The 16571-nt window shown below is 45.2% G+C and overlaps 1 protein-coding gene across 1 annotated transcript in view; it reads left to right on the top strand.

Moving 5' to 3' along the window:
* The window catches only part of LOC123025749 (extracellular calcium-sensing receptor-like), a 22285-nt gene extending 6399 nt beyond the window's left edge, over positions 1-15886 (top strand). The window contains exons 2-6 of the mRNA XM_044434693.1: positions 5279-5455; positions 6189-6513; positions 11986-12213; positions 12840-12966; positions 14976-15886. Coding sequence (XP_044290628.1) covers positions 5279-5455; positions 6189-6513; positions 11986-12213; positions 12840-12966; positions 14976-15886 — 1768 coding nt within the window. The remainder of the gene's footprint in view (positions 1-5278; positions 5456-6188; positions 6514-11985; positions 12214-12839; positions 12967-14975) is intronic.
* The last annotated feature ends 685 nt before the right edge of the window (positions 15887-16571 follow it).

The following is a 16571-nucleotide window of genomic DNA, read 5'->3' as shown; positions in this document are numbered from 1 at the left end:
GGTCCATGTTCATAACACAGTTCTGGCCCACTTCTACTGGCTGCCTGTACACACCTGAGCCCAATTGCAGGAGATGGTTTTTAAACTAGAAAGCCTTACTTTAATGGTTGTGTGTCTTGCCTCATGCTGCCTTCTGAATTCTGGTACCCTGTTTTACAGTGTATGCTATTGTACTTTGCAAATTACGCTAATACATTTTGTAAACTGCTCTGATGGCAATTTGAATATTTAATTTCATAATAATATCAGCAGCAGCAACACATGCTTTGGGCTGCAATACTTTGATGGAATGCTTCTCCCAAGCACCTTCTACCCGAACATGAATATGGGTATCCAAGGCTTTCCTCCAGGTGCAACCACTGAGGGAGGCTTGCTTGGTGGTAACAAAGAGAAGGGCCTTTTTGGTGGTAGCCACTGAACTGTAAAATGATCCCTCCCCCTGATGCTCAGTTTACCATCCCTTCAGTGATAGACTACCTTCTCTTGACAAGGGACATCAGGATGTTCAGAGAAACATCTTCATCTCAGCTCTCTGTTGCCTCAAAAATAATTTTTGAGCTTATCCCAGCATAAATAGCCCATTTCTCAGGTAGGTCAAGGGGGAACATTCCAGATTTAGGTAGAGAGAAAGATCAGAGGACTGTTAATTGTATCATAGATAAACTCAGTCTTTTGTGGGAGAGGATTTGTCCCAGAGTGAGAAAAGTTTGAGTAAAAACTCTGGATGTTTGACTTAAAAGCTAAAAAGAATCAAAATTCTGCAACAGCTTTGGTTGATTTGAACTGAATGTTAAAGTTAAGACTTTACAAAGAAATGTTTGACAAATTATGTGTTATAGAGAGCTGGAAAAATAAAAAAAGGATGGAAACAAAGGAAGCTGTTGTGTCCATAGCACAGCTAGAGCCAAAATAGATAGAAAAGGCTGAGTATGTTGTAAAGAACTCCCTCTGCTGGATGAATAAGCAAATGACAATCCTGAAATGTCAAAATAGCTTTAATGGATTAATGGTATGCCAGAATGGACTAATAGCTTGCAGAAACATCTCAATCTAGATATAGAAACTCAAGTCACATAGAAATCCAAGAAGAGTGAATTGGAAGCTTTCAAATGTGTGTCTAACTAGAAATGGATCTTCAGAATTGGAAGTCCAAGCATCGGAATTCTAAGGCAAGACAGAGAATGAATTGGAGATGAAAGGCCTTAGAGAAATGCTTGAGACAGGCACTGAAGGATGAAGAGAGGAGTCTGAAAAGGTCAACCAACATTTGAAACATCTTGAAACTAGAACTGGAAAGATGGAAAGGCAAATGCAACAAACAAGCAAGAACATTAGAGATGGCAGATCCCATTCTAACACAGATGAAAGCTGAAAAGGAAAAAAAAAGTTAGATTTAGGCAGAAATGTTGGCTAAAGCTAACAGGATAGAGATCCATCATCAATTCAGAAGTTTAACAGAATTGGGGAAAAGGGTGGCTTTATTGAAGAACAAGAGTCACCAATCTAATATTTGAATACATGGAATTTCATAATGAGCATATGCAGAAGAGAGAGATCTTAAGACCAATGTGTTGGAATGGCTTAGAACACTCCTTCCAGATGAGAGATGGGAAGCTCAAGGTACAGAAAGAATATACACAGCACGTTCCAATTGCGGATCTAGAAAGTCCCCAGAGAGATACTGATCTAATTTGCTAATAATTATACAAAGGAGAGGGTTATGAAAAAATTGAGAGATGAGATGAAGCAATTGAAATGTAAAGAACCCCCTCTAGGAGTTTATCAAGATCTTTGTCACCAAAGTATAGTGCTTAGACATTATTATCGTGGAACAGGGAGATGACCAGGGCAATTGACACAATCATTCCTAAGCATCCTCTCCCACCTAGCAGAGCCCGCTCGGCTCCAAAGTATATGCCTGAGTTGCAGGCGATGAACAGGTAGGAGATGATTAGAGCGCAGGTGGAGGAAATCTTGGGACGAATCTGACTGAACACACTTACATGCTCTTTATTGAGCCTATGCTGTGGCAGTGAGGGCTGCAAAGAGACAATTCTTCTCCGCTTCCATTACGTCCTCACAGTGCCATCCAGCGGAGCTTTTCCAAGTGGTTCGGGTCTGATACACTCTGACCAGGAAAAAGATGTGCTGACACCATCGGCAACCTGCTGTGATGACTTTGCCCAGCACTTTCAGGAAAAAATTGCTCAGATATGCTATGATCTGGACTCCACAGTTGATATGACTCCAGTACCGAAGTGTACAGAGCGCTGTCCGGTCCATCATTATTGGATGAGTTTCAGTTACTGCAGCATGAGGATGCGGACAAGGTGCTTGGGATGGTACACCCTTCCACCTGTTTACTTGACCCTTGCCCTTCTTGGCTACTTAATAAAGCCAGTTACGGAATTGGTCCCTGGGTCCAGGAGGTAATCAATGCCTCATTGAGGGAGGACTGGGTCCCTGCCCCCTTGAAGGAGGTGGTGATCCAGCCTGTCCTGAAGAAGGCATCCCTGGACCCAGAGGTGGACACCAACTATTGATTGGTCACCAACATTCCAAAGCTGTTAGAGCGGGTGGTGGCGGGACAACGCCCAGCTCTCATGGATGGAACTGATTATCTGGACCCATTTCAGTCCAGCTTCAGACCCGGTTATGGTACTGAATCTGCCTTGGTTACCCCGTATGATGACCTGTGCAGGGAAAGAGACAGGGGGAGTGCATTCCTGTTGGTTCTCCTGGACCTCTCAGCAGCTTTTGATACCATCAACCATGGTATCCTTCTGGATAGGATGGCTGGGTTGGGAGTAGGAGGCTCTGCGTGGCAGTGGTTCTGCTCCTACCTAGCTGGTCAATTCCAGAAGGTGGGACTGGGCGACTATAGCTCTGTGTCATGGCAGCTTTGCCATGGGGCTCCACAGGGCTCTATTTTGTCCCCCATGCTCTTTAACATCTACATGAAACCGCTGGGAGGGGTCATCAGGAGGTTTGGGCTGCGGAGTCACCAGTACGCTGACGATACCCAGCTCTACCACTCATTTACATCTACTCCAGGTGAGGTAGTGGCTGAACTGAACCAGTGCCTGGCTGAGGTAATGGGCTGGATGAGGGAACTGAGCCTCAGTCTAGATAAGATGGAAGTCCAGTTGGTGGACAGTTCAGCTTTACAGGTAAGTGATTTTGACTTTGTCCTTGATGGGGTAGCACTCCCTCTAAAGGACAGAGTCTGCAGTTTGGAAGTGCTCCTTGACCCAGAGCTGTCACTGGAGACCCAGGTGGCAAGGAGTGCCTTCCTACAGTCCATCAGCTGTGCCCTTACCTGGATGAGCACTGCCTAGCAACAGTGATTCATGCTCTGGTAACTTCCTGGTTGGATTACTGTAGTGCGCTCTACATGGGCCTGCCCTTGAAAACAGTCCAGATACTTCAACTAGTACAAAATAGAGCTGCCAGGCTGCTGAGAGGGACAGGTCTTTACTCTCACATAACGCTGGTCCTCAATCTGCTCCACTGGCTTCCAGTTGAAGTCCGGGCCCAATTCAAGGTGCTGCTTTTGACCTATAAAGCCCTAAATGGGTTGGGACCAGGATACCTGAAGGAATGTCTCCTTCCTTATATGCCCTCACACCCCTTAAGATCTGTGGGAGAGGCCCTGCTCCAGGAACCACCCTTGAAAGAGGTAAAAAGGACATCTACTGGGAGTAGGGCCTTCTCCAAGATGGCACCCAGACTGTGGAATGTGCTCCCCAGAGAAGTTCGCCTGGCACCAAGTCTATATTCTTTTCAGTGTCAGGTTAAAACCTTTTTATTTAAACATCATTTTAAGAATTAGAGTTTTTAGATTTTAAAAGTTAACAGGCGCGTTTTAGTTATTTTATTATTTTATCCATTTTATTAATTTATTTTTCTTATGGTTGTGGTTTATTCTCTTTTGCTTATTATTGGTTTAATTTGATGGTATTCTCTTAGTAATGATTGTATTTATCATAATCTATTCATTATCATTATTGCATTATGGATTGTATTTTCATTGTTCTGATTTTATATTTTGTAAACCGTCTTGAAACATTTAGTGAAAAGATGGGATAAAATGTTTTATTAAATTAAATTATTTGAATATAATCAAGATCATTAAAAAGAATAATATAAGATATTGCTGGGGATATTTATTATAAATGATAGTTTTCTGCAATAGGAAATATAATAGAATCAACTTTCTGAGGAAAGGTTTAAAAATGTCATTCAATTGGGGCCTAATAGATGGAGATCAAGGGAAGCAAGAAGTAGGAAAAATGGAAGAACAAGAGTGGGAAAACAGTATCAGAAGGACATGATCAAGGAGGCATGGAAGGAATGGTTGGAGCAGTGCGAGGATGTTCAGCAAGCCAAAGCACCCGTTCAGTGGAAGAGGGAGCACCAAAAGCATTAGAAGAATATCAAAGAAACAAAGACGAAGATGTTGCAGTGACTAGTGGACGTTTCCCAATTCGAGGAAGCAGCTCATTGGGTGTGATTGCTGCAGTCTTGCCTAGGCCTAGCAGGCTAGGGAAGACCACGTTCAGATCCTCAAGACCCTACAAGGCAGCAGGACGTCAAGGTGAGAGCATCATCTGACTGTGTGGAAGGAAGATCTATGCACTCTTTATGTTCACTAGTGGCCACTCAGTGTCATGCATAAATTCATGCCCTTCTCAAAGCATGATCTTAAGTCCAGTGCATTTGAAGGATGTTTTCCAGTGAGGGCTTACTGGCAATAACCTTTCCCCTTCAGTGAACCCATCTTAGGCACTAGACTACTTTCAATGAGTTTTTGCAAACATGTTTTCCTCCGGCGCGCCACCTGTGGCTCAGGACATTCTGAAAGTTCAGCAAACTTGACAGGTGATGCTCCTTCACCTTGTAATTACCTGCACCACAGTGATTTCTCTTCCTTTCTTACCACTGCTCATGAGATTGCCCTGGGGACCAAGAAACTAAGCATTGCAAACAAGTAACTTGTTTCCTGGTGCCTGAAAAGTTGGCTGCATGAAATCTCTCCTCAGCTGCTACAAATCACGAGTGAGACAGGCAGGAGAAGGATGCTTCTGTGAAATTTAAATGAGACTGTCTTTTGGTCTGACCTCCATATATGTATCAAGACAGGGCAGCCTTGGTCTTGCAAGAATTTCCTGTCTTCCTCTCATTAGTGGGTGAAGGGAGCAGATATGATGGAGGGCTAGAAAGGACAAGGGCCCCCAATGATAACCCGGGTGCTCCTTTCACTGTTCCTGCTGCCCAGTGCAGCCCTGAACGGGCAGGAGGCAAAATGTCCCCTGAATCTGATCCGAGATCAAAGCAATGCAGAGAACTATTACAGGCCAGGAGACCAGCTCATCAGTGGCATCCTCGCTACAAAGCATGTTGTTCATCAAGACCCACATAACTTTTCTGAACCTCCTCTGACCAAAATTGAGAGGTAGATGCGATTTCTTGGCAGATTTCATGCTTTCACAACAGCTGTCCAATCTCCCCCAGCCTTTACCAGAGAAAGCCCAGTTTCTAATGTCTCTGATCACCCTTTGTGCAGTACAGGCCACATCTGGCACTTCTACTGGGTCCTCACAAAGGAGGTTTTTAATGTGCAAAGGACCTGAGACGTGGTCACTTCTGGATATCGAAGTTCTGTTGTCCATATGAGCAGTTGTTGGCTGCCTTGAGGAAGAAAGGGGCAAAGAGGCCTCCTACCTGAGATGGAAAGGTTTAATTTCTCCTTGAGCTGCCCCAGGACTGCTGGGAACATTCAACAAGAACACACTTCAATTTTAGCATGCATTACACTCCATTATTGCTGATTTGAATTTCTAATGGAAAGTTTTGGTATTTATTGTGTTTTCCTTCTGCTTTCAGCTGCTTCTAAATTATTGTTGCTGTTGATGTCATATTTATTTCATTGTTATACCATCCTGTAGCTGAAGCTTTCCAGGAAGTTTAAATATGATTTAGCAATAGGTTATTCTTTCCAAATGTCCATGTTTTGTAACATTTTGTGTAACTCCTTTTTTGACAAGCGTTTGTCCTTCTCTATTTGTATATTATCCTATTTTGGTGAAAATTAAAAAAAAAAAAAAACACTTGAGAGATGTCTATTGCCTGGAAAGAATGGAAGAAGAAAGTGTGTAATCATTCCCCTCAACACTTTTTTCTTCCAGTATACCAAGAAAGATCTATGTCCGGTACTGGAACACTGTGTCTTTCCTCTTTGCTGTCCATGAGGTCAACCAGAGTCCTGGGCTCTTGCCCAACCTCACCCTGGGCTACAACGTCTATGAGACCCACTTCCATGGGAGAATCACTTCCAATGCCTTGGTGGACCTGCTTGCTGGAGGGGACAGCAACATTCCCAACTATAGCTGCGGAGGGCGGAAGAACCCGTTGGCAATTGTGGAAGGGGCTGAATCTGACATCTCGATGCACGTTTCCGCCATGTCGGGTATCTACAAAATTCCACAGGTAGGAACTGCCAACAGGGAGGAGGTAAGCTGCATGCAGTTTCATCTAGGAGAGCAATAAAAGGACAACAGAAGGCAAGCCACACTGAGATGCAGCAAGATGCAGTGAGACCAGAAGGATGGTGAGCTCCCTTTCATTTTGCTACTCAAGATATTATGATTTTCATTAGTATTAAATGCAAAAATGTACTTGCTGATGGATTTTTTTCCCAGTAGCATTCAGGTTTTTTTTCCTTTTGTGGTTGTAAGTGTAACAAAATATCAAGAATGGGGAAGCATATGGAATTTATGGAATGGCAGTTGCAGGGAGTGGTTGGAAATGATCGTTACCTGTTTCTCAGCTGAAGCGATGCATACGTATGCCCCTCTGACAGTGACTGCATCAAACAAGGGCTGAAAACAACCCAACTGAGTAGCAGTTATGATCAACCCAGATCTAGTGATGTTCCAAAGGAACCACGTCATCCTTTTTGAATAAGTCAGGGGGTACCATTAGCAATTCACAGGATGAAGCTTTATTTATGATTGCAGGCCTTGGATTGGTGCCTTCAACTGGGGTGCCCTGGATTCTCTGGCCCCCACTAAACCCCTCTCACTGAGGTTGCATTGTGCTACTTTCATTGCAATACACAAAAAACCACTGCACCAGATGATGTCCACCAGAGGTTTTATTATGCCGGAACACTAACCCCAAGCCTGACCCCAATCCCCATTCAATCTGGAATCCACATTAAAAGAGGGTCATAACAAGGTTAGAATCAGTTCAGCACAGGGCCACAGGGATGGTAGCTGGATTGGAGGGTGGGGAGATGAAATATCAAATGACAATGAGGGATCCGGGTCTTTTCAGCCTGGAGAAGAGATTTAGAGGGGGTCTTATAACTACATATGAAGGGTTCTCACATGGTGGAGGGTTGTGACCTGTTCTCCATTGTGATGGAGTAAATGATGGAGCATTCCTTGAGAAATGCAGCAAAGCTCAAGGAACTGGATTCAGGTTGAATGTCAAGAAGGACTTCCAGATGGTTAGGACCCCTTGGATATGGAATGGGCTTCCACGGGAAGTGGTGGGGACCCATCAATGAGGGTGTTCAAGGAAAGCTTGGACAACCACATGTTGGGTATTACACAAGCAGAACTGGTTGGATCGGGGGTAGGACTAGTTGACCCAGAAGGCTCCTTCTTAGTTCCTGTGTTCCTGTGTAAACCTCGGAACACCCAAAAAGAGAGAATTTGTTAAAGAGCATCCTTTTCAGGTTAGCAACTATCTGAATATTGTCATTAATATATCCCTTCCTCTTTCTTTTTGGGCTAGATGAGTTATGGCTTTGTTGCTCAAGCTCTTCAAGATAAATCACAATTTCCTTTTATCTACTGGATGGTTCCCAATGAAGAAATTCAGGTTGTGGGACTGGTCAAACTGCTCCTGTATTTTCAGTGGACATGGGTCAGCCTCTTTGCTCCAAGCAATGACAATGGAGAAAGGTTCTTGAGAACATTGACTCCTCTGCTTCTCACCAGTGGAATTTGTGTGGCCTTTCTAAAAAGACTAGTAGTGCGGATGAATTATGTACCCTTGATTTGGAGTGAACCACTTCTTCTATGGAAACAAGTCAATGTATATATTTATGTATGGGACTCTAGTTATGGCTTTAATCCATTCATCTTAATACAGACAAGGCTGAGAACGGAACAGATTGAGATGAAAATCTGGATCACAACATCTTTTCAGGACATCTTCATCAATGTGTTTGGTCATCCTGAGTCCTTCCACTACTTCCATGGCTCTTTTTCCTTTGTGGTGAAGAGCAAGAAAAAGATAAATTTTGACCACTATGGTCCAATATCAGCAGAGACGACACAGTTTTGGCTGACGGCTTTTCATTGCTTCCATTCCAAGCATGGCTTGTCCAGGAAAGGCTGGACAAGATGCAGAGAGAAGGAGAACCTGGAACTGCTGTCCCAGGAGCAGATTGAGAGGATTCTTTCTCAGGACAGCTACAGTATTTACAACAGTGTCCAAGTCGTGGCCCATGCCTTAAATGCCGCTTATGCATCCCAATCCAAGAGGCTGCTGACAGTGCATGGAAGAGACAGGCTGGAAGGGCAAAGGCTGCAGCCATGGCAGGTATCCCCTTTCCCTTTGCAACATTGTACCGAATTGAAATCTATCAGTCAATGGAAACATGATCCTGAATTCAGACTCGATCCGTGTCATTAGGTAAATTTCAGAACCTATTTCTGGTGCAAATCCATTAGGAGACTTGTCCCATTTCCCAGAATTCTGCCCTGATTTCTCCTTTGGGCTCTTCAAAAGATGGCCTGCATGTGAAGGACTGTCTAGTCCAAATCTAGCCAGAATCCTCCAAAGGATTTGCAAGTACACCTCATCACCTCCTGCCCACAGACAGTGCACCACACCCAGTTTAAAATGTTTCGCACAGTACGGATGCGCTCTAATTCTAGCTCAATTGGGATAGTTACTTCTAAAATTGCATCTGCTCTTGTTATGTGTCATCAAGTCACCTCCAGCATATGGTGACCACATGAATGGAAGCTCTCCAAAAATTTCCCATCCTTGCCAGCCCTGCTTAGCTTTTCAGAATTCTAGCCTGTGGCTTCCTATGTGAATGCATCCATCTCTTCTCTGGCTTCCCTTTTCATCTGCCTTAAATTTCCCCTCGCCTTCGCATGATGTGTGCAAAGGATGACAGCCTCAGTTTTGCCATTTTTGCTTCTAGAGAAAGCTCTGGCATGCTTTCATCTTGGTTTGTCTACCTGACAGTTCAGAGTATTTGCAAAGCTCTCCTCCAGCACCATGCTTTGATCATGTGTATTTTCCTCCTATGAGCTTTCTTCACTCTCCTGCTTTTGCACCCTTACATGGTGGACAAGCCTACAAGGTGTGAATAATCTTGGTGTTGGCTTCCAGTGCAACATCTCTACATTTGTTGATCTTTTCTAGTTCCGTCCCCTATGCTATTTCGAATCCCAGGCTTCTTCACTTTTTTGGCTGCAGTCTTCCTTCAAATTGATGACTGAAGGAAACATGGGGAGTCTTTCAGCATTCTGTCTTCATTGTGGACAGTGCAATTTTGTAACACTTCTGCAGACATGGTTTGTGTTCTCTTCATGTACAGCTGCAGTCCTGCTTTTGCACCTTCTTTCTTCTTGGCACCTTCCATCAGGAGCTGTTTCAAGTGTCATAAGTACAGGTTAGGGGACAAGTGGCTGGAGAGCAGCACTTGTGAAAGGGACCTCAGAACGCTTATTAACTGCAGGCTAAACATGGGTCAGCAGTGTGATGTGGTGGTCAAGAGGGCAAATGCCACCCTCGTTTGCATAGCCAGAAGTGTGGCTTCTAGATCAAGAGGTATTACTACCACTCTATATGACTCTGGTGTGCCCACAACTGGAGTATTGTGCTCAGTTTTGGGCCCCTCATTACAGGAAGGAGATAGCCAGGTTAGAGTCAGTGCAGAGTAGGGCCACAAGGTTGGTGTCAGTTTGCAGGGGAAGCGGTATGTGGCGAGACTGAGGGAACTGGGTCTCTTCAGCCCGGAGAAGAGGAAACTCAGAGGGGATCTGTTGGCAACATACAGCTATGTGAGGGGGTGTCACACAGAGATGGGTAGAGACCTGTTCTCCCCTGCAGAGGAAGGCAGGATGAGCTCCAATGGAGCAAAGCTCAGGGAACCAAGGTTCCATTTAGATGCCAAGAAGCACTTCCTGACAGTTAGGACCCTGAGGGTATGGAATGGGCTTCCACGGGAGGTGCTTGAGGCCCCTTCGGTGAGGGTGTTCAAAGATAGGGTGGACATGCACATGGTGGGCATGCCGTGAGTGGAGCTGGCTGGAGCCGGGGGTCAGACTAGATGGCCCGGGAGGCCCCTTCTGACTCACTCTGTTTCTATGTTTCTACTCGTAAGTCTTTGCTGCTTTCTGCCAGCCAGATGGCACCTCTGCTTTCCCTAAATTATTCACCTCTCTGTCTTCTTCCAATATTCGCTTCTTCCTCTGAACCTAATCCAAATTTCCTTCTGTTATCTATATAGGTTGAATGGATAGCCAGATACGGTGTGCCCTTGCCATTTAGAAACCACTCCGGTTCTCCATATTCTGTCCTCATAGTCCATGATGCAGATTAAGCATCGTAGCAATCAAGTGCTGAGGTGCCTCCATTTCTTCCATGACCAACCATCACTTCTTGTGATCCACATAATCAAAGGCTTTGCTCCAATCTATAATACACAGACACATCTCCTGGAATGCTCTCCTGCACTCCAGTGCACAACGTATATTTGCCCTATGACCTGGAGGGCCACTTCCTTGTGGAATCTGGCTTGAACTACAAGCATTTCTTGCTCCAATATCCCTTGCTGCAGCACTTGGCTTGTGTGGGATGCTCTCTACAATCCTCTGGATGGATGCATCTGTCTGGTCTCTCAGCTTTGACCATTCTTCCTTGGGTCACCCTGCTAGGAGACTAGGCTAGTGAGATCATCTACCCTTCTTTGCTTTGCCTCTTGGATGCTCTCAGGCCCTTTCATCACATTGAGCCATGCATCCCAGAGGGGGAAATTTGACTTTTGTGGGAGAAAATAATGTTTGCACATGTTGTGCGACCTGCTGTCCTCTTTTCCTCTTTTTTGGTGATCATCAAGACCCCCCAGCTACTGCTCTGGAGATTTCTGCTCCTATTAGTGCCTGAGATATGGCTTTCTCCACATTCTGCCACTCGCCCCTTTGTTTCTTCTTGATGCCTTGATTGACACTGAGTCTTCTCAATGCAGCTGGACTCACCTCATCACTCCTCAGTCTACACTGATTACCCTTCCATTGGTTCCTTGCTGGAGGAAGGCCATTCACAGCAGAGTTCAAGCAAGAATTTGTGTCTTAGCTGCTCGATTGCTGGAGCATTTGGTGCTGGGAAGCCCCATTGGATTAGAAACATAGAAACAGAGCGAGTCAGAAGGGGCCTCCTGAATTGTGCATTTCTGTACTGGTTTTCCTGCAGAAGTATCCCTCCAGACTCTTCCCCATGTTCAAAACATTTCTGTCTATTCCCACATTAAACAGTCTGGACTTATTTTCCACATTGCTCATGCCATATTCAGTGAACTCCAGGTATTATGGACTCCAGGTATTATCGGGCTGTTGTGAGCATTCCTCAGTAGGGTATTTTTGTGTAGCTCTCTTGGATCAGAGTGAATCAACCAGTGTGTGAGGGTTCTGGATGTGGCTTCCAAAGCTAAGGATGGCAAAACACAAAGAATGCCACAGAAATACAGTATGTCCATTTTGGCCAAAAAGGTGAAACCAAGGCAGGCGAGCTGAGAGCCTGTCCTGGCTGTGACAATGCAAAAAGATACTGAAGCTGATGCTGGACACGCAACTGAGCTTACTCATAAGAGACTTGGGTGCAAATGGAACTGAGCCAAGTATCCACCCTGCTTTCTCATTCTCTGAATGCTGGCTCTTTTCTCTGTCCTTCCAGTTTCACACCTTCCTGATAAAAGTCCAGTTTGCAAATGCTTCCCAGAGTGGGCTGTTTCTATATGAGGACGGGCAGCTGGCGCTCAACTACGATATCAGGAACTGGATTCTTCTCCCAAATGGGTCCTATCGTAGAGTGACCATTGGGAGCCTGGTGGGAAAGGCAGCCCAGGACGTGAAGCTCACCATGGATCCTGAGGCCATCGTGTGGCCCAGGCAGTTTAACCAGGTTGGCTTATGATTTCTGCATTCAGTTCACTCTGACATTCATTACGTTCAAATAACCTGTAGAATATTTCATATGAAATTCAGGCTATGATCCACCTCATGCTTCCTGAAAGTCCCAAGGAATACTGAGGCACTTCTCATCAAAAAATGTGTACCAGGACAGGGTCCATTTTCCACCATCTCCGTCGCTACGTTCCCAGAAGAAAGGAGAAGCCAGGAAGTTTGCTCAGGAAGGGCATGGACTACAGAATCCAATAGAACTGCCAGGGCACACTTCAAGGCCCACAAGAAAGGGGTGCAGAGGCCACGTCATCTATTCCAGAGTAAGAATAGATGAGGAAATCTATTTTCCTCAGTGCAACTTCAAAGCAGTGGTTGGCAATGAGCAGGATTCACTCAAGAAAAACTCATCTCACCCTCCCTGACGCTGTCAGCCTTGAAACCTAAATCTGAGATGACTTAATCTCATTCCAGAGGACAAGAGAATTGCTCCCTTGGGAAAAGGAACTGCCAGGGCTCCCTGGGAAAGGAGCTCTTTTTTAATCATTCCACAACTAGGTGATTCATTTCCATACACACAGAGATCCTGACCAGCTGTTCTTTGATACTCCTTCTCTCTGTTTCCAGACAGTGCCTCAATCCAGGTGTGTTGAGAGCTGTCACCCTGGATCTGCCAAGGAGGTTCTGGAAGGGAAGCCGCCCTGCTGCTACGCTTGTGTGCCCTGTCCAGAAGGCACCATCTCTGCTCAGGAGGGTAGGTGTCTTCAGGGGACAGGACCACTTTTCAAGGTCAAGTAGGTCTAAGACTTGTGTGCATCTGAACATTCAGTGTTTAACTAGAGGACAGATTGAGGATCCAGATCCCACTGATGGAATGCACTTCCCAGCTCCCCACTGGTATTCTTGGATACCCTTTCAAGAGAAAGTCCTTGAGCAAGAGGTCTCCTTTTGCCACCATTCAAGTACACAGATTGAATCCTGGTTTAATGTTGGATTTTTCCATCCTCCCTAATCTTGGTCTCCTTTCCTATAATTCTGGTATTCATCTTGATCATTTGCTGTTCCATTTTATATACCGCACCAATAGACTTGATGAAGGTAAAATGATAAATATTTTTTAAATGTTATAAATATCTAGTTGGCCACGTTTATCTACTCAATGAAGTTTTGAAAGATGTTTTTCTGCATAGATTATTTCCTGGCTTCTGTATTTCTAATCTCACTCATAACATGGGTTGAATTAAATGCCTTTGGAGGACAATCTTTGAAATACAGTGCAGAATGACTTAACTAACCCTTCTACTGACTTTAATCATGTCCATCTCAAGACCAGAAGTTTTCACCACAAGGGCTGAGCCATCTTCAAGAAAATTTAAGGTCCCCTTCAAAGTCATTGACTTAAAGGAAGACAGAATTATTGTTGTGCAAAAGGCAGAGATATATGGGTTGAAAGGTCTCTTTCTTCAAGCAACCCCCTTTTTGTATCTCAGATTATCTCACAGCTTCTTTCACTTAATATCTGCTAGCAACACCTGCGATGGTTGGGCATGGAACTCCTGCTAGGGTGTGGAACCGTTTTCAGCCTCTGACCCTAATCTGGGAATGGGTTCTCCAGGAAGGAACTCCAACAGGCAACTCAACCCTCATTTGAGAAAACTAGACCAAGATCCCTCCTTTTAAGGCCAGGTCATAACATATTCAAATAGTCAGGAAGGCTGGGTTTACTCCTCCAAAATCCAGAAGATCTTACAAACCCATTGAACCTTCCTTACCCTACAAAAGGATAGGTTAATGACCACACAGTCCATTACCTGAGGATTTGAATAGGAACTCTAGAGAAACACATTTGAACCAAGTAGCAAAATGTCTGTCAATGGGATCCAGAACTGAGTTGGACTTCCGTGTTCCCTCCTCCCATAGTGGCCCATTCTGTCCAATGAAAGAGCAACAGAGGGAGCTGTCTCACCAGATTCCCACAATTGTGGCAAGGGGTTCCTCACCAGACAAGTTCAGGACTCCCCAGATAGCAAGTACAGGCTGAGTGTGAAAGGTGGGTGGGCAGGAATTGTTGTAAGCCATCCTGGAATGTCTCATAAAAGATAGAGTATAAATATTGCTAATAAATACATAAATAAATGAGAGGATTAGACAGAGAGTGGGAAACAGACTGTCCTGGAGAGGGCAGGGGAAAAGAGCAAGGGGGTCTCCTAGAGCCAATCAGGAAGTGCCAGGCTAAGAGAGAGGACCAAGAGTTGGATTCAGCTCTTCACATGGGAAGATGCTACTCCCAACATCAAAGGGATTGTCACTCTGATTCATGCTGGTTATCAGCTAATGGGGATGTGTGTGTGAAGGTGTGTGAAGGTTTCATCCACCATTACTGGAGAAGAAAAGGGGAGGGGAGAGTCCCCCCCACCCCACAACAGTTGCTCTTGTGGGATTATGCTTCCTTCAACATCAAAAGCCTGGGAGTTGTGCACCTGAGGTGGCCTCCAGAACACTCCACATCTGCTGACCTGTATGGCAGGCAGGCATGGTAACTACCACACTGTGAAGATAATTTGCAAAAGCAAGTGATGTGGAAGCAGCCCGTGGAGGATGAGAAAAAGAAGTCATGGTCCTTGGGAATCAGTGAACCCGGTTGGCTTTTCCTCAAATCCTGCATATCCCTAAATTTTCCATCTCAATGTACTATAAAACAGACTGTTCTGGATAGCATCAGATGCCTGCTAGTGAAACTACAGTCACTTTCTCCCCTTTCAGATGCAGATCATTGTATTGCATGCGCAGGAGATCAGAAGCCAAACTCCAACCAGGATTGTTGTGTCCCCAAGTCTCTGAGCTTCCTGTCCTATGAAGAACCTCTGGGGATCTCCCTGGCTTCCCTTGCCCTATTCTGCTCCTTCACAACAGGCTGTGTCTTAGGAATCTTCATCAAATACTTGGACACCCCATTAGTCAAAGCCAACAACCGGGACCTCTCCTACATTCTCCTCATCTCCCTTCTGCTTTCCTTTTGGTCAATCTTCCTTTTCATTGGGCAGTCGCAGAAATTGACTTGCCTCCTCCGACAAACAGCCTTCAGCATCATCTTCTCAGTTGCCACCTCTAGTGTGTTGGCCAAAACAGTCACTGTGGTGCTGGCCTTCCTGGCCACCAAGCCAGGGAAAAAGGTGAGAAGGTGGCTGGGAAAGAGTTTGGCCAACTTCATTGTCATTTCCTGTTCCAGTGTGCAACTGGTCATCTGCTCCATCTGGCTGGGCATCTCTCCACCCTTCCCAGACTCTGACATGCACTCCCAGCCTGGACACATCATCCTACAGTGCAACGAAGGGTCTCTCATGATGTTCTACACTGCCCTGGGCTACATGGGCTTCCTGGCCACCATCTGCTTCATGGTGGCTTTCCTGGCCAGGAAGCTGCCAGGTGCCTTCAATGAAGCCAAGCTGATCACCTTCAGCATGCTGGTCTTCTGCAGTGTCTGGGTGTCCTTTCTGCCCTCCTACCTGAGCACCAAGGGCAAGTACATGGTGGCTGTGCAGGTCTTCTCCATCTTGGCCTCCAGTGCTGGGCTGCTGGGCTGCATCTTCATCCCCAAGTGCTACATCATTGTCCTGAGGCCTGAGCTGAATACGAAAGAGCACCTCAGGATGAAAGCCAGAGAAGGCCTCTGATCTGAAGTGTGTGGGATTCACTGTACTGCATTGTTTTCCATTAAGCTCTTACGGATCCCCGGAGAGCCTCAAATGCCTCAAACACGTTTAACTTTTGACTTTGTTGTACCTCCTTTGAACGTCATTGAAGCAGGCATTTGCTTGCACTGTGCTCATAGCTGTGACCTTTGAAGAAAGACATTGTAATCTGGTAATCAAAGTGGCACTGCTAATCTTAACTAGAAAATTCAGGGGTATTGCTATACAGTGAAAACATCCACTTCGCTTTCTTTCCCAGAAGATACAAAATTGTCCATTCCTGACAGTCCTTCCTCCCTTCCTTGTTCTATCTTGCCAAAGCAGCCATGGTGGCTGCAAATCCATCCCTCCTGCCTAAAGTTAGTAGAAAAGCTGATTTTATTTTACATTATATTGCCCATTGCTGAAGCTCTCTGGGTATTTTACGACATGTAAGTCATCCATCCAGCTTTCAACCAGGCCTGGCCCTGCTTAGCTTCCAAGATTTGGCAGGATCAGGCACTTCAGGCTATAGGGAAGTTACATCCCTCATAGTTGTTGTGTCATCAAATTGTTTCCAAGTTATGATGCCCCTTTGAATAAAAGCCCTCCCAAATCTCCTGTCTGTGACAGCCCTGATCAGTTCTTCTCAACTCACACCTGTGGCTTCCTTTATTCAGTCAATCCC

Source organism: Varanus komodoensis, unplaced genomic scaffold (genome assembly GCF_004798865.1).
Source record: "Varanus komodoensis strain SLA01 unplaced genomic scaffold, ASM479886v1 scaffold289, whole genome shotgun sequence".
Taxonomy (NCBI): domain Eukaryota; kingdom Metazoa; phylum Chordata; class Lepidosauria; order Squamata; family Varanidae; genus Varanus; species Varanus komodoensis.
This window is presented reverse-complemented; position numbering and strand designations above follow the sequence as displayed.